At 36.4% G+C, this 22953-nt stretch overlaps 1 protein-coding gene across 2 annotated transcripts; it reads right to left on the bottom strand.

Moving 5' to 3' along the window:
- Positions 1 to 17703: 17703 nt before the first annotated feature.
- LOC127164333 (tripartite motif-containing protein 16) lies at positions 17704 to 20357 on the bottom strand. 2 transcript variants are annotated; one of them, XM_051108205.1, is made up of 4 exons: positions 20295 to 20357; positions 19851 to 20126; positions 18817 to 18864; positions 17704 to 18334 (listed from the first exon to the last, which is right to left on the bottom strand). In XM_051108205.1, the coding sequence occupies exons 2-4, from the start codon at positions 20104 to 20106 to the stop codon at positions 17814 to 17816; spliced, it is 825 nt and encodes a 274-aa protein (XP_050964162.1). In that variant the 5' UTR covers positions 20107 to 20126; positions 20295 to 20357; the 3' UTR covers positions 17704 to 17813. The 2 variants fall into 2 exon arrangements, with proteins under 2 accessions (XP_050964162.1, XP_050964163.1); XM_051108206.1 differs by having other exon boundaries at positions 19851 to 20152; positions 20295 to 20333.
- Between the last annotated feature and the right edge of the window lie 2596 nt (positions 20358 to 22953).

The raw sequence follows: 22953 nt of genomic DNA, 5'->3' as shown, positions 1-22953 counted from the left end.
CAGAGGCTTCATCAGTCTGAGAGACATCGGCAGTCTGAGAGGCTTCATCAGTCCCAGCAGTCTCTCAGAGGCTTCATCACTCTCAGAGGCGTCGGCAGTCTGAGAGGCTTCATCGCTCTGAGAGGCTTCGGCAGTCTGAGAGACATCGGCAGTCTGAGAGGCATCGGCAGTCTGAGGGGCTTCATCACTCTCAGAGGCTTCATCGCTCCCAGAGGCGTCGGCAGTCTGAGAGGCGTCCGCAGTCTGAGAGGCTTCATCACTCTCAGAGGCTTCATCACTCCCAGAGGCGTCGGCAGTCTGAGAGGCGTCCGCAGTCTGAGAGGCTTCATCGCTCCCAGAGGCTTCATCACTCCCAGAGGCTTCGGCAGTCTGAGAGGCTTCATCGGCAGTCTGAGAGGCTTCATCGCTCTGGCTTCGGCAGTCTGAGAGACATCGGCAGTCTGAGAGGCAGTCTGAGGGGCAGTCTGAGAGGCGTCGGCAGTCTGAGGGCTTCATCTCAGAGGCTTCATCGCTCCCAGAGGCGTCGGCAGTCTGAGAGGCTCTGAGAGGCGTCGGCAGTCTGAGAGGCGTCGGCAGTCTGAGAGGCGTCGGCAGTCTGAGAGGCGTCGGCAGTCTGAGAGGCGTCGGCAGTCTGAGAGGCTTCATTGCTCTCAGAGGCTTCATTGCTCTCAGAGGCTTCATTGCTCTCAGAGGCTTCATTGCTCTCAGAGGCTTCATTGCTCTCAGAGGCTTCATTGCTCTCAGAGGCTTCATCACTCTCAGAGGCTTCATCGCTCCCAGAGGCGTCGGCAGTCTGAGAGGCGTCCGCAGTCTGAGAGGCTTCATTGCTCTCAGAGGCTTCATCACTCCCAGAGGCTTCGGCAGTCTGAGAGGCATCGGCAGTCTGAGGGGCTTCATTGCTCTCAGAGGCTTCATCACTCTCAGAGGCGTCGGCAGTCTGAGAGGCTTCATCGCTCTGAGAGGCTTCGGCAGTCTGAGAGGCATCGGCAGTCTGAGAGGCATCGGCAGTCTGAGGGGCTTCATCACTCTCAGAGGCTTCATCGCTCCCAGAGGCGTCGGCAGTCTGAGAGGCGTCGGCAGTCTGAGAGGCTTCATTGCTCTGAGAGGCTTCATTGCCCTCAGAGGCTTCATCAGTCTCAGAGACACTGTCAATCTGAGAGACGCTGGTCTCAGAGGCAGTGTTGTTCTCAGATGCTGTGGCAAAAAAAAGAAGAGGGCATAACATATTTTGTATTTTTCCTATTTTTATGCCTCTGGGTTAAAGAGTACTAAATGCATGAATGTAAATGTATAATCACATGCAAATTGAATAAGTACTGCATTTAAATTTCTTAAGTAATGTTTTGCATGTTGTTTCCTATGAAAACCTAATTAATTCATACTTAACTAATAACCCAAACTGAATTATATTACAGTTATATATTAATTTCATATTTCAATTATACATATTACCAGATAATATGGTCAAAGTGGCCAGTATAAGTTTTGTAAGATAAAATTCACAATTCCAATACTATAAAATCATAAGTCTCTTAAACTGTTGTTTATTTGGCTCTAACAGGATGGACATTTTTGTTTTTACATCATACATTTTGTTTCAGAAATACATTTATTTGCATTAGTTTAACCAAAACATTTTACAAATGCACAAAACAAACCAATGTTATTTTACAGTTCACTGTTACTGTCTATATTTTTCTTTCATTTTATTATGTCCAGAAGGCCCTGAACACCAGCAATCACCTTACCTTCATCGATGTCCTCCAAATTCATTGTATTGGGTGAATCCTTCTTCACCTTGGTGGAGAACCACCACATCAGCACCAGACTAGGGATCAGCATGGTGTGGTGTTTGCTGAGAACCAACTTTTAGAGAACTGTGCAAGTACACAATCTTGCAGGCTGACAATCAAGTCAGATAATTTGTGTTTATCAAACAGGATAAATGTTGCTAACAAGCAGAGCAAATCTTGCAGTCATTAAACTGAACAGACGGAGTTTTGCAGACTCTGAACATTCTAATGTTCTTATTATGATGTCACGCTTGATCGCTTCCACACTCTCAGACAAAAAGGTACAAAAACTGTCACTATGATGGTACTTTTTCAAAAGGCACATATTTGCACCTAAAGGGAGCTTATTTTTTAGTACATATTTGTACCTGTTAATACCTGAAGTATCAGTACCTAACATGTACTGAAAGTGTACATATAGTATTAATGCCTAAAAGGTACAAAATGTACAAAATGTTAATAAGGTACTGCCCAAGTGACAGCTTTTGTACCTTTTTTCCTGAGTACAGAAACAAACACTGTGGCCAAAAGAGAAAACAAATGGTACTAATATGAATTTATTTCTAGATCATCCAGTCCTCTATTTCTCCAATAGCTTTTAAAACAGTACTCAAACCAACACACGCTCCTGTATACAAATTAAAGGAACATAAATCTCTAAATCAGGCAGTTTAAGAGACTGTCCGAGATGTATGTTTGCACATAATGGGAGACAATTATGGTGTGTATTCATTTGTTTTACAAATATAAATTGTTCTATAAAAAAATTACAACTGGAAGTGTATTTAAAATCTTGTCCTTTAGTCCTTTAAGTGATTTGAATATAATGGTGAATTTTTTTTATTATTTATTTTTTTTACTTCCTAATTATTGCACTTTCACATAAGCACACGTTTTAAAAGAAGATTGTCAGATGAAGGTCCCTCATCAAACAAATGAAGCTATATTTAGCAGATAGTTTCCATCTGTAGAACTGGTAAAACAGTTGAAGTGTAAAGAAATCCTCAGTCTTGTCATTGTGAAGACTGTTGAGACATTCATGTTTTTATCTCAGAACCAGTGCTCAAGAATGGCAACAGCTCCATTATCACCAGATTTTGTATGAATGTAAATCTAAGCGTCATCTTAAAGGGTCATGAAACACCCCCGTTTCAGCACTGTTTATTTCTCACCACAGTTTTAAAAAATGCTGTAAAAGTGGTCGTGGTGCTGCGGAGCAGAGGAGGAAGAGAGAGAGTCAACTATAGGTTCAGACAGTTTCATTTCGCTCCAGTTGAGTTTACAACACAAATAAATGCACAGACATTTGCACTCTGCATCGAAAACATGTATGTGATCGCGCTGTCGCACCTCTATCAACTTTTGAAAGCTTATTTTGCGGTGTTTATAATCTCTTTGATGGGTTTCGTCAAGGAGTTGTAAAAACCGCTATTACACTCACTTATGAATGAATCGCGTTTGTGCTGAACTCTTACAAACCAAATAAAAACAAACATTCATGAACGTTTTTTTCAGTTAATATTTATAATCTCACTGTCTGAAGCGTCTGTCATAGCAAATCAACACACGTTGTCGTGAATAATTAGGCAAAGCGTCTTCTCATAGGATGAGAACACACAGCCTCATGAATATTTATGAGACACCAACGAAAAAATATATTAACTGATGGTTGTTATGAAGCAAAATAGAGTTAAAATAGAGCTAATTTGCATTAAACAAAAAGGAGCTTGAACATCAGGTGTCATGAAAATGGTTTAGGTTTGTATATATGCCAATTAGATTTTTCTCCATTTTCTTAAATACTGCAGATAACTAAATGTACACTATTAAAACCCTCAGTTTTCACAGTTCAGTTATACAGGTGTATCGGTGCAACCCAAACAAAAACAGTCTGAAACGTCACTGATTACATCATCAATTTTTTTAAGTATGTTGTGCCCATCTGTGTGCATTTTTCATACCCAGAATACCCAGAATAGTCCTTGATTTTTTTCTTCTTCTTCCCATTGCCCATGCATTCACCTCACAGACAACACAACTCATTTTAATTGGTTTTCCTCCAAATCATTGTTGAGGTGTTCTTGGTTGTCTTTTATGAATTGATGGCTCATAAGAAACACTCTAATGGGTCTGTTTTGATGTGTTTTGCATTTTGCAGTTCTGTGTGTCCATGTTTTAACTCTCAGGAGCTCATCAGGAGGCCCAAAAATCTGAAATTTAATTTTGATTTACATATTCTTAATTAGTTTAAAATATTTAAAAGTCCTTTTTTAACGTTTGTTTTACAGCAGTGTACTGCAATGCAACATTACAGTATGTAGAACAATGTACTGTATAACTACAAAATAGTATTGTGCTGTATTTTACTTTGTAAAGTTGTTTCTGTTGTAAGTTGTTAGTGTAATTATTATTGTATATTGTGTAGTTGGAACAGTACATACAAATATTTAGTAAAATTTACTACTATAATTCAGAATAACATTAAAAATCAAAAGACAGTCCAAACATATTTACAAAAGTATTTTTATTACAACATTTCAAAACATTTATTATGGTGTTTGCTACCCAGAGTACAGTGCATCAACAATTTACAGCCATGAAAGTATTTTAAGTGTGCAAGAATATAAATGAAACAAACACATGCATTTTGAGGGCACCAAGAGAAATGAACAGACAGCATGGGCAAAGTAGTGAATAAAACTTCTGTAGCAGAGATAAAAAATGAATGAATAAATACAGTTGAATTCAAAAGTTTACACACACCTTGCAGAATCTGCAAAATGGTAATGATTTTACCAAAATAAGCAGGATCATACAAACTGCATGTTGTTTTTTTAGCACTGACCTGAATAAGATATTTCACATAAAAGATGTTTACATACAGTCCACAAGAGAAAATAGTTGAATTTAGAACATTTACATTTACATTTACATTTATTCATTTAGCAGACGCTTTTATCCAAAGCGACTTACAGGTGGGGAATACATAAAGCGATTTGTCCTAAAGAGGCAAGATGACCTACGAAGTGCTCAAATTACCATATAACAGGCATTGTTCAAATAAGTACAAGCTAGAAAGGGAAAAGAGTTTTTTTTTTTATTTTTTTTTTTATGTGAAGTACTGACGAAAGAGATGGGTGCCGAGCCAGTGGTTGTTCTATATGCAAGCATCAGTGTCTTGAATTTGATGCGAGCTGCAATTGGGAGCCAGTGCAGAGTAATAAAGAGAGGTGTGACATGGGCCCTTTTGGGCTCGTTGAAGACCAGTCGTGCTGCTGCATTCTGAATCATTTGTAGAGGTTTGATTGTGCATGAGGGAAGACCGGCTAGAAGAGCAGTGACCTAGAAATGACCTGCAGTGACCTAGAAATGACCTGTTCAAAAGTTTTCATACACTTGATTCTTAACACTGTTGTTACTGTGTTCCGAGATCCATCTTTTCACACTGAGGACAACTGAGAGACTCATATGCAACTATTACAGAAGGTTCAAACACTCACCGATGCTCCAGAAAAGATCGGGGTACGTTTCACTAATTTTGTCTTCTGCCAAACATGCAAGTACAGTATCTTCTGTTGCTTCTGAAGGGCAGTTCTGAATGAAAAAATATGATATTCAGGCAAAATAAGAAAAATGTACACAAAGTCAAAACTTAAATTTTTCACCCCTGGCTCTTATTGGATCAATTTTCCTGCTGGAGCATCAGTGAGTGTTTGAATCTTCTGTAATAGTTGCATATCAGTCCTTCAGTTGACCTAAGTGTGAAAAGATGGTTCTCAAAATCATACAGTCATTGTTGGAAAGGGTTCAAATACACAAAAAATGTCTGTAGAATGAAAAAAGAAAGAAAGAAGGAAAGAAAGAAAGAAAGAAAGAGAATTTGTGGGACCTGAAATATTTCAGCAGGTAGTTTAACTGTTCAGGACAAACAAAAACCCCAGCTGTGGATCAGTGAGGTAACAGTACAGTATTAAGAATCAACAGTATCAAGAGATTTTTTTCTCTTGTGGACTATATGTAATCATCTTTTATTTGAAGTATCTTATTCAGGTCAGTACTAAATAAACAATAAAATGCATTTTGTAAGGTAAGCCCTCTTATTTTGGTAAAATAATTAACATTTTGCAGATTCTGCAATGTGTATGTTAACTTTTGGCTTCAACTGTAAATAAAATGTAATTAATTTAAATAATACTTACAAAAAACTGCCTTGTGACAGCATTGCCCTTCCAAGGGTGCAAAGACAAGCTGCAAGAAATCAAATAAATTTGATTCAATAATGTGTTCCTCTTTGGTGACTTCCTGTTTGATAGCCATATAAAGAGGGCCATGCCAAACAGGCATTCGTGAAGTACTGTTTTGCTGTAGCGGACTCTACCAAGCGTTTTCCTTGTTTCGTTGTAGTTTTTTTTCATGGTCTTTGTTTTGTTTCATTGCCATAGTTTTTGCCTTGTTTCTTGCCCTTGGACGTTAGATCCGTTGACCAAGATCTGTACAATAAAGACTGCATTTGGATCTATCCACACTGTCTGTCGAGTCCCATCACACTTGGATTTTAAATATTGAATAACCAGGGAGTCTTCTGCATTTGTTGTGCAGAGTATGGACTTTATGAAGTCAATAAATTGCAAGAGGATATGTATTGTATAAAGTACAATAAAGCGAGTTGTGTAACCTCTTTGTCATTTCTGATTTTGACAGTTTAATCAAAATCAGAATCTTAAGACTCCCATATTAGGCAAGGAAAAAATCCCTTTTTGTAAAAGTTGTCCTTAGGGTGATCTTACCTCTGTGGACACAGAATCTGATTCTGTAATCTTGGGGTTCAATTGCATTGCACACTGCATCACTATACAGGTGAGCATGATAATAGGGAGTTGAGTTTTTTTTTTACTCCAGTTCTGGTGCAAAAAAGTAGTTTGAGCAGATGGTTGTTTGGCGGAGTTGGTGCTGGTTTTGCTCCTCACAAACCCTTCGAAGTAGGAATGTTTGCTTTTAAACCTCATTGTCCATAGCCATGATCAGAAGAAAACTGCTTTCCTGGTTTCTAGATATTCACCCACAACAATGTTGGGGTAAGCACTCTGGGCAGTGGTGATTGTAGGAGCACACACCAGTTCCACAAGTTCTTTGCAGAGTGAGCACTAGTTGCCACACTAAGTCGTGAGGATCGACTTTGTCACCAATAATGACAGGCTAAAGTCTAAGGAGATATCAGTTCTGCTTGGCCACCTATTGTACTGCCTTCTTCATTCACTGGACATGGACATGAGTTAAAACTGAGTCCTCAGTGTATATGAACCAGTGCTTGACCATAGTCACATGCTACAGCTCCCTCAAATAAGTCATGACCTATGCATGGAGGAAGGATTGGCTGGCAAACAGCAGGTAAAATAAGTAATGACTATTCTAGAGGTGCAGTTGATTTGGGTTGTTACGACATTTCAAGTAATTCATGCATACGAAGAAAACAAAATATGTTATGTGTAATAAAATGGAATGACACAAAGACAAAAGGAGCGAACACATGAAGACAGGGAGGTGCAAAAAGGCATAGAAAAAACAAGACACCAGCTGAAATCTGTCAGTAATTAGAAAGCAATCGTGCCCCTTGTCAGTGGAAATTAAAAGTAGCTGGTTCAGTACCAGAATGATGATTATGAAACAAGGATGGACATTTCAGCAAGACAATGATCCCAAACAGTCAAGGAAACTCTCAGTCGGTTTTAGATAAAGAAAATAAATGCTTCAAAAGGGCATTAAAGTGTCCATCCAAATAAACATCCTGTCAGATGTCTTGCTTTCTTTCTGAGTGGCTGTAAAAAATATGATGAATTCAGAAACATGGACAGCGACTGTACTTCAAGAGTGCAAACATAAATCAGTGCACATAGATGGATATTGTAAGAGTTTAAATGTTAAATGAAAATGTCAAATGACAAGAAAACATGAAAATTTTATTTCTAATCCATTCATTTGTTTAACACTGTTGCATCAAATGTGTTTCAAATTCATAATCAGGGTTATGTATACTTACATAATAAACTCTTACATAATAAAACCAAATGGGTTTTTAAATCATATTCATAATTTATTCTTGTAAGGAATCTAACATGCAAAAAACAACACTTAGACCAAATGGTTTCACCTTTTTTACTGACACTCAAATTTTAGAAGTAACAAAACAAAAAAGTGCTAAAAAAAAAAGAGCTAACAAATGATACTAGCCAGTGCCCATATGTTGTTTGGGGAAAAAACAAACAAACAAACAAACAAACAAACAAAAACCTTAAATGCACCACTTTTAAGTTGTAAGTTATATATGAACTAATTACAACAGTATTAATTATACTAACATTTTGACAAATGAAATGGTGGTATTCAAGACAAGTTTCAAGTCTCAGAGTATGAGTGGTTTTGCACCACCATAGTATCAAAGTATAATTTAAAAAAAAAAAAAAAATAACATTCCTTAAGAACTGCGTTTCAAAACAGTAAAAACAGCTTTATCACACTGACAGTTTTACAAATCTATGACATTCAATTCGCTTGATTGGTTAGGGCATGTTGTTATGGCAAGCATGTTTACATGTTAGGCATATATAAACATCCATAATCATACAGGAACTTTGCCAGAAATCCAGATACTCTGCATGTGCAATAAAAGTCTCAGTGTTTGAGTGGTCAGGACCAGCACATTTGCATGTATGTTAACATGTCAGATCAATGCAATACTAGCGAAAGAACATTCAATAGCAAAAAATGAACAAGAAATTACCTTACGAACTGTTTCAAAACAGTATAAAACTTGAGGTAAACAATGATCAGATCACACCTGAATTAGTAATAACAACATTGCTTACATAGCACTAACAGAGTCGCACATTTGTGACATGGAATTATTTTAAACAAGTCTTTGGAAGTCACAAAAAGTGCTGTACAGTTTAGTGGTTAAGGGGCTTTAAAAGCAACACTTTAAGCATGTTTACATGTTTGGCATTCATAAAAAAACTACAAACAAAACCAAAACTTCATCTTCACCTCCAAAAAGGACTCTGAAGATAACTGGTGCTGCCATCCTGCTTATTGATCTACAAGGCAGACCAAAATGGGGTAGGAAACATCATAAATAAAATGCTGACACGGTAAAGTCACTAAACATTTTTTTCAAAGCACGGAAAGTAAATGCAAATCATACCTTTGACGATGATGTGTCTCTTTAGGGCTACCAAATGTTTGGAACCAACTGTGTAGGCCACAAGTGGATAAAAACCTGCCAGTTCCTCAAGATGGACCAGGGTAACCTCTTTACCTGGTGAAGAAGTCAACTCAGGCCTTGTTTACACTAGTGCGTTTTCGTTTTAAAACGGCGTTTTAAAATGAAAACGATCCTCGTCTACATTAGAGTTTTCACTGCGTTTTGGAAACGATCTCCGTCTACACTACGCAACCGAAAACGCATGTCACATGACCATTCATGCAGGTACAACCATAGATATGTATAGGTAGATTCCCTATTATTTAAAAGTAAAAATTAGTAGCACCTTAACAGCATCCATGATAATCCTGATTTACGATGATCCGTAGCCAAACAAACTATAAATACGGCGCTCACATGACGTTAAGCATTTTCTGGCGCATAATGTGACGTTTGAGAACCTAAAACCCTGTTTCTCCCAGTTGACACGGCAACACATAACCGGCGTTATCAGAAATCTCCACTTTGGCCGGAGTTTTTAGAAATAATCGTTTTCTGTGATAAAAACGGGGTTTTCGTGTAAATGAGAGGCCAAACCGCAGGGAAATATCTGCGTCTTCCCTTCGTGTAAACGGGGCCTCAAAGGCTCTGAAGTGGTCCTGATACCAAGCACACAATAAACGAACAAAAAAACTTACCTCATCTCCCCTTACGCACATTTGGAGAACTTCTGCAAATTTAGGCATTCCAGAAGTTAAAACACATACAACTATCATTCCACTATGGTAGTCAATTCCTCTTGCGATGACACTTTTTGCAAGATTAACTTCTGCCTAAGAGCCAATACAACTTCTTTATTTAACACATCAACCTGCAGTGTGGAGACATTTGTAACTACCAAATCAGATGTACTGAGACTAGAGGAATGTATGTGGTAACTGATGAATTGCTGGTGTTTCGCTGCCAATGTGAGTGCGATATTTCTAAAATTGTTTGTGTGTCAAGCAGCTTGTTTAAAAAAGCTATGTTTAGCCTCAAACCGCATTGTCCATAGGCATACAAGTGGCCCAAAATACCTAATTAGGTGCGCGTAGTGTTCAAGATAGTGGTGCTTGGGTAAAAGCTTTATGTCTGGGTTGAGCTTGAGTAGTCTCTGTCTGTGTTCAGACACCTTGACATCAAGTATGAACAGGTGCTACAGCTAATTCCACGATTTCCTTTAGATCTAGTAACACTTGCCAAGCAAGCTCATCCTCTGGTACCAATACCCATACAAGAAACGGAAACAAGCGTATTAAATTCCAGTTCTCGCGGGTGTTGCCACCTATTATCTTCTTATACGAATAGCTTTTTGTTTGTTTGTTTGTTTGTTTTTTTTGTCACTCCACTTATAAGGAAATTTGAGGATTTGCGTGTTAAGATATTCAACACTGAAGTAGTTCTTAGAGATGAGAACACTCAAACACAGTGCCAGTTCATGAGGGACAGTGGAAAGTGGTGAAGATTTTCTATCAAAACACAAGCTCTTTTTACTCCAAAGCAACTTATGCCAGTTTCGTCTGCAAACTTTGCATGTGCTTTATGCAGTTCCTTTGTTTGAAGCAAAAAATCACCAGACTGAACATCCTTTGTCTGAATTTCTATTTTCTGAGCGGTACAAAATCGACAAAAATACTGTCCAGAGAAGTTCTCCACAAAACCAGCCAATCCGTGCACTCCCAAATTATCAGCTACAACACCATGGACTGTTCCTTTGACAAACTTGCCAAGTTTTGTGATGTACACACCATGCTCTTCCAAAGTACAAAGGTCTTGTAGAAGTGGCTCTAATACTGTGCTATAGCCATATACCTTTACATCGTCACTCTTGCACGAAACACTCAAAAAAATTGAAGAGTGTTGAATGAGAGCCTGGTGGTAAGTTCAGAATCCAGGGGGTTACATAGCTCAAAATCATCTAAGTATAAAGTTAAACAAATTTGCAACTCGTCACCTGACAGGAAAGTGTTGTCCTAAAAGTATACACCATCTCGAAATGAGTGATACTGCTGGTTATCAACTGATTTTCCTGTGTTCTGTGGCTACTGATGAAAGTTTTTAACACTGCAGTACAATTAAGCAGCTGCTGTAAAGAATGCAGTAATGGGATATACTGAAAAGATACCTGCAGTTGTGACCGTAGTGGAAATGTTTTAGCCTAAAATGTTTTAGCAACTCGTACCAGGAAGATAACGAAGTGTTGTACACTTTACATTGCCACATTCATATATCTGTAAACAAAAACAAAAGAAAACTAAAAAAAAATTATTTATACTTGTTTTACTGTAACTACATTCAAACTTTGAGGGCAATCTGTACAGACAAACTAAATTTAAAACAAAATTTATGAACACGTGGTTTCAAACTTGTAAGACTTTCTTCTACTGAACACAGCAGATATTTTTAAGCTGTCATACAGGTTTGGAACCACATGTACGCATGCATGTCTGTAGTGTTTCTTATTTTACCCATATTTTATTTTTACTATGTTGTATTTCAATGGTTATCAAATTAACTTTTAGCATATATATATATAAAGTTTTAGACCGCTTACTGCATATTAAACCTTTGCTTTTAAATAAATAAAAATGTGGACAAAATTACAGACAATTGAGAAAATGTTCAAATGACGTATAAGAAGATCTAAAAAAGATGTTTTACACACAATAGAAGCAAGGCATGTAAAACATTTCAGAAATCCTGCTAGTGCACATTTTTTTTTCAGTTTTCTTTCTTCATATACCTTCGTCAACACTTAAACAATTTACGCAAGCAAAACTGTGGACTGGTACCAAAATAGTAACACTAGTGAATCGACATCCCTCTAAAATGGCGGTGGTGCCCAAACATGTAAGCGTCGTGAACCGTGTGACGTCAGATTTATATTAACATGGCGCAGTGTCACGGAGTAACATTGCTTCATATAAGTTACTTGAAACAATTACATTTGACACTTTACGACCACTAATTTTGAACCATGGCTAAAATATTTAATGCACCTTACACACACAGTCACTAGACTATCATCAATATCTCTTGCAGTACTGTTAGAAGGGATGAACAGCATAAATATATAACATTTGTGTTAATTGCTTAATGACATCTAGCAAATAGTAATATTTAAACATGGCTACCTCACACGTATACCACCATTTGCTGTCGGATTACCAAATACACTTAGGTCATTTCTAAGAAAACTTTTTTTTTAGAAAATATGGAAATGTATACAAACACAAAAAGTTAATTAGTAAAACGTTTTCGTAATGCGTGTAATTCTGAAAAAAGTTAATGAGTTAAAATGAGTTTTTATTAGCATTTAGCACCATGTGGACATTATAGCGCTAGTGGACTAAAAAGAAATATGACAAATTACATTGATAGTAGTATAATACAACATCAACAGCACTAAAGCTTTTTCCCACAGGCTATATGGATTCTCAATCACAGCACCACATAGGACTTAACACTTTGATCTTCTCATAAGTAATTTCACATTCATCACGCTGTTCACGTGACATATTTGCATATTTTGTACACTGCAGATCTGTGAATTTTGGATTGTGACATGTACATTGCACACATTCACATATTCAGATGGCACATTTGCACACCATAGATTTGTGAATTTTGAAGTGTGCTTTGCACAGTATTTTGCACATTTAGTTTATTGTTTTGCTGGATTTAGTTTTGCATTCTATTTCAATTTTTATATTTTATATCTTATTATATTTCTATTTTATTTAAATTTTATTTATTTTTTTTTATTTTTACTTCAGTGTTTGTATGTAATGTAACTGAAGAGTCACTTTTATTTTACTTTAGTGTTTGTAATGTAAATCAAAAGTTTTTTTATTTTTTATTTTTTTATATAGGTAAAGTCTTTGTTTTAAATTTGTAATTATATTTTTCTTATTTTATATTGAAATTTTTGATTGTTAGGTCATTGGCAGTCGTATAAGCATTTCACTTCAATCATAATGTGTATGACTGTGTATGTGACAAATAAAATTTGAAATTAAAATTGAATACCACATTTTACATACACATGTAACTGTCAAAGTTTACGGGATGAATATAGATGTAATTTACCTTGCCATGTGGTCACGATGTTTCCTTTGCTGCTTTTTGCAGGTGTGTAATACCGCCACCGATCGACTTCCGGTTCTAAACGATACAATTTCTGGGAAATCGCATGCGATCAAATCTCATAATGCTTAACTAATTGGACCTGGCTTGTTTCACAACTACTTATATTTATACCATACACATAACATTTAACAGATTAAATTGAATAGTTTTCACAGTTAACACATTTACATTGATTGTAAGCATTTTGACTACATATAATTTCAAAAAAATATTATTTAAATAAAATCTAAAGAATGTAAATACATAATTTTAAACTATGCTATGATTCATTTTTTTGAGTGTGTGCAAAATATGGTAGCTACACAATGATGAGCTTGGATGACAATAGCATGGTGGACATTCAGTTGGTGCAGGTAAATAAAACATCCCCTCATTTTATTGTGCCCTACCACTTACTTTGTAGTGTTTAAGGACTAACAATATTTTTACATGACATAAACTACTTCTAAAGTATATGCATCATTCAAGTTTCTCTTAAATATATTCCCTTTTTGATATGTAGATTACTTGCTGCTCTCACACTACAATGAAGATGCAGATCGGGAACCAGCATGCAACAAGAGTAGTGAGTAGTGATGTGTCTGTGTCTGTGAATATATATATATATATATATATATATATATATACACACATGTATTCCAACAACAGAGGCTTATGAATTTTTTTTGTTCAGAAATTCTGATGTGTATTTTGCACAACAGAAATTTTACTACTTTATAAGAACAATCTCCCCCCGACCTGGATGTTATACATGTATTGTTCAGTGCAGGTAAATAAAGACTATAAAGATGACCTGGTTGGTCTTGTAAATTGTTCCATGTTCTTTCAAATAAAAAGAAAAGTGCAGCAGCCCTATCTATCACCTGTACAAGAGAATGAAAGGGTAATGAAATAATAACAATAGTAAACCATAAATCAATAAATAAGACAGCAAATGAGTATCCTGGAGACTCATGATGAGATCACTGGGAGATCAAACTGTTGACTGGGTTTAGCATTGCTCCTACCATGAACTTCACAGTGGCATGAGTTCTCTTCCACACAGAACAGTACAGACAACAAGAAATGTATTTATTTATTTATTTGACTGTATAGAGAATAGGACAGATAGTGGAAGTTTAAAAGGGGTTTAGGTCTTCAGGTAGTGCGAGACTCCGAGACAGTGGGTGTCTGACAAGCATTAGCTGTATCAGATCCAGTTGAGAAGAAGGGGCAGTTTGATATTCAATGCCAGTCTCAAAGTCAGTGGCAGTTTCCGGTGTAACAACTGGCTCAGAGACAATGGCAGTCTGAGAGGCAGTGGAGGATGAGCAGGAGTGTAGTTTCTGAGGCAGTGTCAGTCTGAGTTGCAGTGTCAGTCTGAGATGGAGCTTCACTTTCAGAGGCTGTGCTGGTCTGAGAGTCAGCGTCAGTTTCAGAGGCAACATCAATCTCAGAGGCAGTACTTGTCTAAAAGCCTGTGTCAGACTGAGAGACGGTGACAGTTTGAGAGGCAGTGTTAATCTGAGAGGCAGTATCTGTTTCAGAGGCAGTGTCATCTCAGAGATAGTGCCAGTATCAGAGGCAGTGGCAGTCTCAAAGAAAATGGCAGTCTCAAAAGCACTGCCAGTCTCTAAGGCAGTCTTGGATGCATCACCATTCTCAATGGCATTGATGGTTTCAAAGGCATTGCTGATCTCTGTGTCATCAGCAGTCTCAGATGCATCACTAGGCTCAGAGGCACTGGCTGTCTCAGATGCATCGCCAATCTCTGAGGCATCTGCATTTTCAGAGACACTGCCGGTCTTTGAGGTATCGGCAGTCTTGGATGCATCAACATTCTCAGAGGCGTCGGTGGTTTCAGAGGGATCAACAGTCTCAGAGGCACTAGCATTCTCAGATGCATCGCTAGTCTGAGATGCAGTATTGGAGGCATCGTCATTCTCAAAACCATAGGCAGTTTCAGAAACATTGCCGGTCTCAGAGGCATCAATAGTTTTTGAAGCATCAGCAGTGTCAGAGGCAGTGTTGGTCTCCGATACTATGGCAAATAAAGAAGGCATAAATTATATGAAATCTATATTAATATAAATGTATATTAAATCATTTTTATCTTACAGCTACCGTGATTATGAACTGAAATATTCTTTTTTTTTTTAGCACAACTACAATGTACTTTTAGCATACAATCTCTGTCTTTAAAAATGTATCACTTTATCACTTGTAGTACACTTGAACCCATAGTGTATGAAAGATGGGTTCAAGTGTACTACAAGTGTGGTAAAAGCACATTTCAGTTCATATTCAGGGTGTCCCAAAATAGCACAGATGAGTGCACTTTGATGTTCTTAAAATTATCTTAAGAAGTACTAAAAAGAAATTTTTAGTAAATTATGTACAAAGTTAATGTGTGAAGTACATTATGAAAGTGCACTTTTTTCCCACCAGTCCACTAGTAAATTAGTTAGCAAATTACATTTAAGTTAAAGTAGTGTATTTAAACTTCTCAGTATTTTAGTAATGTTTTACATGTTATTTCCTGTCAAAACCTAGTTCAGACCAAAATAATTCTGTTCATTATTATCATTTTTTCCAGTTTTTTTTTTTTTTTTTACATTTGTATTGATCATGTACAAAAATGTCACAATGCTGTTTATTTGGTTGTAACACGGTGGACATTTTTGGTGATTTTCTTAGGTTTGTTTAAAAAATCTTTTATAAAAAAATACTTTTAATACATTTATTTGCATGTGTTGGACCAAAATTTTCAAATGTTTTACATTCTATCATGATTACACAAAATGTTATTTTAAAAACACTTTTAAAAAGTCTTTTTTTCAACATCAGATTTTCTGAACATTGATTGTTACCTTGACTGGTGTCCTCTAATGCATCAGGTGAATCTTTCTTCGCCCTGGTGGAGAACCACCACATCAGCACCAGGCTAGCGGTGATCAGCATGGTTAGATTTTTGCTGACAACCAGATGAAATCTTCTAGAGAACTGTGCAAGGTCTTGTAGACAAACTTGCAGGCTGAATATATTTGACTATTTAGTCAAACGGACAGTATTTGCTATCAAACAGGCTAAATGTTGATGAGAAGCAGAGCGAATCTTGCAGTCATTCAACTGAGCAGACTGAGTTTTGCAGACAGTCAAGCAGAATGAGAATTACAGAATGAGAATTACAGACTCTGAACATTGACCACTTCCACACTCTCAGACAAAAGGTATAAAAGCTGTCACTGGAACAGTACCTTTTCAAAAGATTTTTTAACACACATTAGTATCTAAACACTTAGTGCCTAAAATGTACATATTAGTACTGAAAGTGTACATATAGTATTTATACCCAAAAGGTACAAAATTGCACCTTTTAAAAAGGATCTGTCCAAGTGACAGCTTTTGTACCTTTTTGCTGAGTGCAGGACCAAACACTCAAAAAGACAAAAAAAAAAAGGGATCTTCTGGTGTACAGCTCATCAGTGCATTCAAATTGCAGCCAAAGTTTGAAATAATTAAGATTTTCAAAGTTTTTGGTGTTCCAAAGCTCATGGTGTTCCCTGTCAGCTCTGTTCCTACCATAGACACTATGTTTAACGTCCCTGTTCCCTGATGCCTCTGTTACGGCCGCAAGTGCCATCTCTGAACTCTCTGTATTCATTGAAGCTCCTATATATTCAATGGCCATTGTCACTCCCTCGCATATTCCCTTTCAATCACAAAATGCGTCTTAGAAAATTTAAGTAACTATATTGTTTTTGTGAACGAGTGAACAAGATGATTTTCACATCATTTTGTAGAAAAAAACTCTAGCCTACCACATCCAGTTCTCAAAAGTTTTGTGCATGAATGTTCTGAATGTGTTTCATGGCCTTATTTCAGTGACTTAAAAATTTTAGTTTTTTTACTAACCACGCATAAACGCTGTTTTCTCAAAAGCACAAACATGTACATTCATGTTGCTTACATATTATTGTAGCCCAGTTCGTGCTGATTACAATGTAATCAGACATCAGCCATTTATATGTTTTTAAAATACTAAAAAAAACACAAATGTCAGGGCATGTCAAAACTTCTCCAGGGCCCCAAAATACCCTCAGACCCCAGAGGGTTAATGGATTACTCTTTTTGCCTCTGCCTTAGCTTATACTGTTTGCTGTTACTTAACTCTGCCTGTTTTGACCACATGTCATAATAAAGCCTTGCATTTGGATCCTCTACTCTATTGTCACAGCTCCCCCTTGGTTAAACTTGTGAGGAATCGATTATATTCATAAACATTCAGACATTTCACATACTCATCAGCTTTATTTATACAGCACTTTGTACAGTACAGATTTATTCAAATCATCTTTACAGTAAAACACTAAAAATTATACATATTTATCAATTACAATCTGATAATCAAGATGATTTGTGCTTTATTATTTGTGCACAAAAACAATCCAGAAAAATCACATGAATAATAGCATTAATATTTTCTGAACGAATGACTAATCTTACTGTCTATATGGGGACATATGAGACACATTTATTCTGGTTCATGTTAATATTAATATCATGAAGAGACTCTCTAAGGTATCTTTGTTACTGAATTATTATGCAGCTTAAAGCATTATGGGTAGAATCTCTTGTTAATCTATTCTGATTCATTAACACAGTTTCACTGATGATCCAGGATAGACAATAAACCCAGGATAGAGTGTCTGAGTGAATGTGGTCTGGACCGTGTGGATGAGCGTCACAGTGTCAGAGACGCTGTAGAAGGACAGAGTTCCTGCACTCACATCCACATACACTCCTATTCTACTGCTGATGGACTCTACAGGGAGAACGCTCTTTATGTTATTGTGTATGAATGAATATCTGTCAGGAGAGCAGAACAAACTCCAGGACTGATCATTAGATCCAAACCAACACTCATCACCCACTCCCTTCCTGCTGATGCTCTTATATGACACTGATATACACACACCAACACCACTGCACTCAATCTCCCAGTAACAGCGTCCACACACACTCTCTCTACACAACACCTGATACCAATAATCAAATCTGTCTGGATGATCAGGATACGACTGATATGTTTTAGTGTAAGTAATCACTCTGTTGCTCTCAGACAGATGGAGGCTTTTATTCACTGTGTTCAAATCCAAAGTGAGCTGATGGGAATCTGATGGAGATAAAACATATCAGAATCAAGAATTACGAATCTGTTTTTTTTCACGTAGCTTAACTCTTCATGTTCAGTGTATCATCAGTGTCTCAATACAGATGACCAGATTTTCTGTGCAAACCTTTTACATAATTAATTATAAAACACTTCTTTCACCTTCTATGGGAAGAACACAAACACACTTTTGGGCATGATTGGCCAATATAGACTCACAGGAACACTGATTATTATATTAGCCTTCTAGCACACCTTCTCATGCTTAATTAATTTGCACAGAAACACACTGTACACCTGTATATTTATATCTTTCTTTTTAATATTGCATAATTTTATTATTATTTTTTTTCATTTATTGGTTTACTTTTTTGTGTTGTATTGTATTGTCTCACTATTGGACGATTAAATTTCCCTCTGGGATTAATAAAGCATTCATCACAATCACTCAGTGCATTTTTCTGCTTGTTTTCTTATTGACTTACATTGTAGGAAGTCGTTCCTGGTCCTGGGAACAATGTTGGTGAATGTGACTGTAAAAAATCAAGACATGAACATGATTTTCATGATCCATTTTATGATTTCTAATTTGATGTTCTCCATGATATGAGACGATGATGGACTTGTTTCTGAGAGCAGCTGGATCTCCAGGGCCCTCATTAATCAACAATGCGTAGAAAAGATTCTATATTTTGTACCACGAATGAAAATTAGAATGTGTGCAAGTACAAAAAAATAAATTAATAAATAAATAATCATTGTTGATAAATCCCACGTTCTTAAGCACCATGCTCGTTCACTCAGAAACTACTAAGACAAAATAGTAATTAAGATAAGACTTTTTCTGCAGTGTGTCTTTTATAGATTTTCACACCAATTATACTAAAGTTTAACTTGATCTATGAAATTGTTAATTGAGTATTTGCAGTCAAAGGACACAGGAAACATGCAGCGGCACTTTCTGTTTGTAGTATCACTATTCTACCACTAGATTGTCTGCGTAAGCATGCTCAGAGTTGTGCTTATATTTACACACATTTCTGTGTATAAGTACAACTTGGTAGACCCCACACTTTGCGTGAAATTGTTCTTACGCACTGATTACGTGCGTAGGCACTGTTGATCAATGAGGGCCCAGGACTTTACCTCTGTCTGAGATCTGAGATCTCAGTTCCACACGTTATCAGTGTAGTCTGGGCTCTGTATAAATGAGCTGATCAGTGATTATCATTCAGTGATTATATCACTTCAGAAGACCGGACTAATTTATGTGTAAACAAAGTGTATGTTATGTCAGATTAATTATTTTATTAATTAGTGTTTTTTAAAACCACTGGTTGTAATGTCAAAATTATATGCCATGGAATTATATAATGAGTGTTTATATAACCAGTGTGTTGCCCTGCAACTCCTGCTTGCTATTATATTTTCTCTGGCATATGATTAAGGAGTCCATGTGACTAAAATAAGAATAGACCGAAATTCAGTTAACAGTTTCATTTTCACTTTAACCTGTTACCTTGCTTATGTTTGTTCTCCAACTCTTTAGCCAGATGGTTGTGGTTCATCTCCTTCAAGATGTCCACTGTGATCTTCACAGCTTCTTCTGGTCCAAAACGCTTTATCATCAGATCCACTGTGTCAGGAGCGTCTGCTTTCTCCAGAGCAGCAGCTGAAATTCCCTTGTGATTCTTTAAGTGCCATTTAAACCTCTTCAGTTCATCTGTGACTAGATCATCCAGAGCATCCAGAAGTTGCCTTGAAACAGATGCCATCACCCTTCACTGATTCACTCCTGCAGGACAAGCAGAAGAAGAGCACCTGTTTTATTAATGAGCACAAATGAGCATCAGCCTATATCTCAATATCTGTATCAGTCAATATCTCAATTTAAACTGAAGGTCTAGAATTTGGTCCGATTTAGACAGGTCAGTATTTTATGAAGCAGTATTTACTAACTTACTGTGAAAAATGAAGATGATTGTAGGCTTCTTGATCCACCTCTGGACTGGCATCTTAAGAAAAAAAACCTCTGAAACTCATTTCCTGGGAAAACAAGTAAAACCAGTATTTCAAGAGACATGTTATATCTGATAAATGCAGCAGACTGAGATAGACTGATAAATTACAGGTGCAATAAGAAACAGACAGTACTAATGCACAGATGAACAATAACAGACAGACAGAACGAAAGCAGACACTCTGGTCTCACAGGTAGAGTGACCAACTCTGATTCTAAATCAATTCATTAAAATTTCTATTAGCCAAAACAACGGTTCAAAGATTACCGAAAATACAGGCATCAATGCCAATCCTATTTCAAGTTAAATTCAAAAACTAAACTAAACTCAAATCATCTTTGAGAGCAAGGGGGCAGCTTGCATATTTCACACATAGGGAGGATCAGCTCTGATTAGCATTTTAGATTTACTGTGTAATGGCAGTGGGCCCCAGGATAAACAATGTAACTCTTCAATTAAACTTATTTTAAATTAGCTTGTTTTGGTGCCAGACAGGAGTAAGCCTGTCAAATTAAAGCCAGGACGGCATAATTAAACCACCGGTTACATACAATAATAATAAAAAAAGTTCACAGTCTTAACTTTTCCTTCCATAGACACTTTAAAGAACATAAAAGGGTTCAATCACATCTCTCCACACCAAAATAAGTAAATAAATAAAGTGCTAAAAAGACAGTCCCATAGTTTCTGTTACATCATCAAGTTTTTCTGAGCTATTGGATATGCTGAGGAATTAAGATAAATCAGAAAGATTATTTTCAAAGCAATCTTTTGTGGTAGAAGGGATAGTTCTACCATATTTGTAACAAGGAGTTGAGTTTACAGCTTTAGCTACATGGAGAATACACAAGACTAGATAATGATCTGAGATATCATCACTCTGCTGCAGAATTTCAGTGACATTAACATCAATTCCATGTGATCAAATCTAGAGTATGATTTCAACAAGTAGGTCCTGACATGTGATGTCTAACCCCAATAGAGTTCAGAATGTCTTTAAATGCTGATCCCAAAGCATCTTTTTCACTATCAACATGGATATTAAAATTAAGAATTTTGTGCCAATATTCATCAAATAAACCCAGTTTTTTTTTTTCAAATAAACACAATCTGCTTTGCAAAGAAAAACTCAACTTTCAAACAAACACAAAGTGATTCGCAAATACAAAACTCTATTTGAGAGAAAATGCAGTGGTATGGACAAACATATGTATTGTGTGTTACAACTGTAAGAAACTTAGCTAGATTTTCTCACAAATGTAATTGAGCAACTTCCTTTAAAAAAAAAAAAAAAAAAAACAGCAGATCGCGCTGTCAGTCAATTTACACTAGTCTACTAAGACCCAAAACACCTGTTTACCTTTTTCAGAAAATACAGCAGACCAACATAAGTGGGGGGAACAGTAAATTTCTGTCTTACTATATCTATAATTAATCATTTAGATGTTTTCACAAAGCGACCCTATACTACAATGTCAGTAAAACTCCCATTAAGTGCTGTAACGTTGTTAACATGATTAATTAGTTCAAAAATCAGTAGAGATAGCTAAACTGATCCATTCTCCGTATCCTCTGGTGGATTGCGGGCTTTTCAAAATGCTTCAGCAGGTCTGCTATGTTGTCATCTCTAAAGGTAAGTAGGTTGGTTTGCTCCTCTGACCACGTGTCTGGGTTGAGGGTATGAGTTTTCCCATAATTAATCGCATCAAACTAACGTGTAAAATTGACAGCCCTAACTGTAATATACATACAACATACAACATAACACATGGCACCTTCTTCTGGGCTAAAGAAATGGCAAATACAGTATGTATGATTAACATAATGATTAGCCAACTCAGTTATGACATGCAATATTAATTTTATTTCCAGCTTAATTTGGGTGACATGCAATATTAATTTTATTTCCAGCTTAATTTGGGTGACACAACGTGTGTGTGTGTGTGTTTAAACAAGTCTTAAAAATAATGACTTACTGATTTAATCAAGGAGATATTTACTCATCACACTTTTTTTTACAGTGTAGAGTAAAAATACAAAATTTCTTATTTAGTACTTCGACAGACCACTTTACCCTAGTAAAAAGAGTAATATATTTAAAATGCATTTATTTCATACAAAGTACAGTTCAAATCTATAAACATTTATTGACTAAAATGTAAAAATTGTAAAATTGCCTAAAATGTATTTTAATGTCACTAGTGATGGACACTGTATGCTCTTTCAATAATTTTGGTCTTTAAATGCAAGATATTGCAAGTGTACCTGAAGTATACTTGCAACAGTTCCACTTTAGCATAATCGCAATTTAGTAGTACATCCGCAAATTTAAAGTGCAATATTAGTTGTTGCAATTTAGCAGACTTTAAGTATACCAGTTTAGTATACCAAACGTACAATTGCAGGGTATTTTTTTGAAGTACATAAATATGTAAATGTATTTGCAGCATACTTAGCATTTCAAATAGATTTTAGTACATTCGTTTTTTCACTAGGGTATATACTGAATAGTATTAAAAACATGCAAACATGCAAATAAAGAAGACACTAAAAACAATAAAAACTGATTTTTATTGTTGATTTACCAGCTTGCAAAATAAG

Source organism: Labeo rohita, chromosome 4 (genome assembly GCF_022985175.1).
Source record: "Labeo rohita strain BAU-BD-2019 chromosome 4, IGBB_LRoh.1.0, whole genome shotgun sequence".
Taxonomy (NCBI): domain Eukaryota; kingdom Metazoa; phylum Chordata; class Actinopteri; order Cypriniformes; family Cyprinidae; genus Labeo; species Labeo rohita.
The sequence above is the reverse complement of the archived record's forward strand: the minus strand, read 5'-3'. Positions and strand labels throughout refer to the sequence as shown.

Bases quoted from the DNA above. Each gene is read 5' to 3' on its own strand.
- LOC127164333 (XM_051108205.1), bottom strand. From the start codon at position 20,106: ATGGCATCTGTTTCAAGGCAACTTCTGGATGCTCTGGATGATCTAGTC. The intron at 18,865-19,850 runs GTAACAGGTTAA...GATTTTTTACAG, and splicing joins GGAGAACAAACATAAGCAAG to TCACATTCACCAACATTGTT. The intron at 18,335-18,816 runs GTAAGTCAATAA...TATCTCCATCAG, and splicing joins CAGGAACGACTTCCTACAAT to ATTCCCATCAGCTCACTTTG.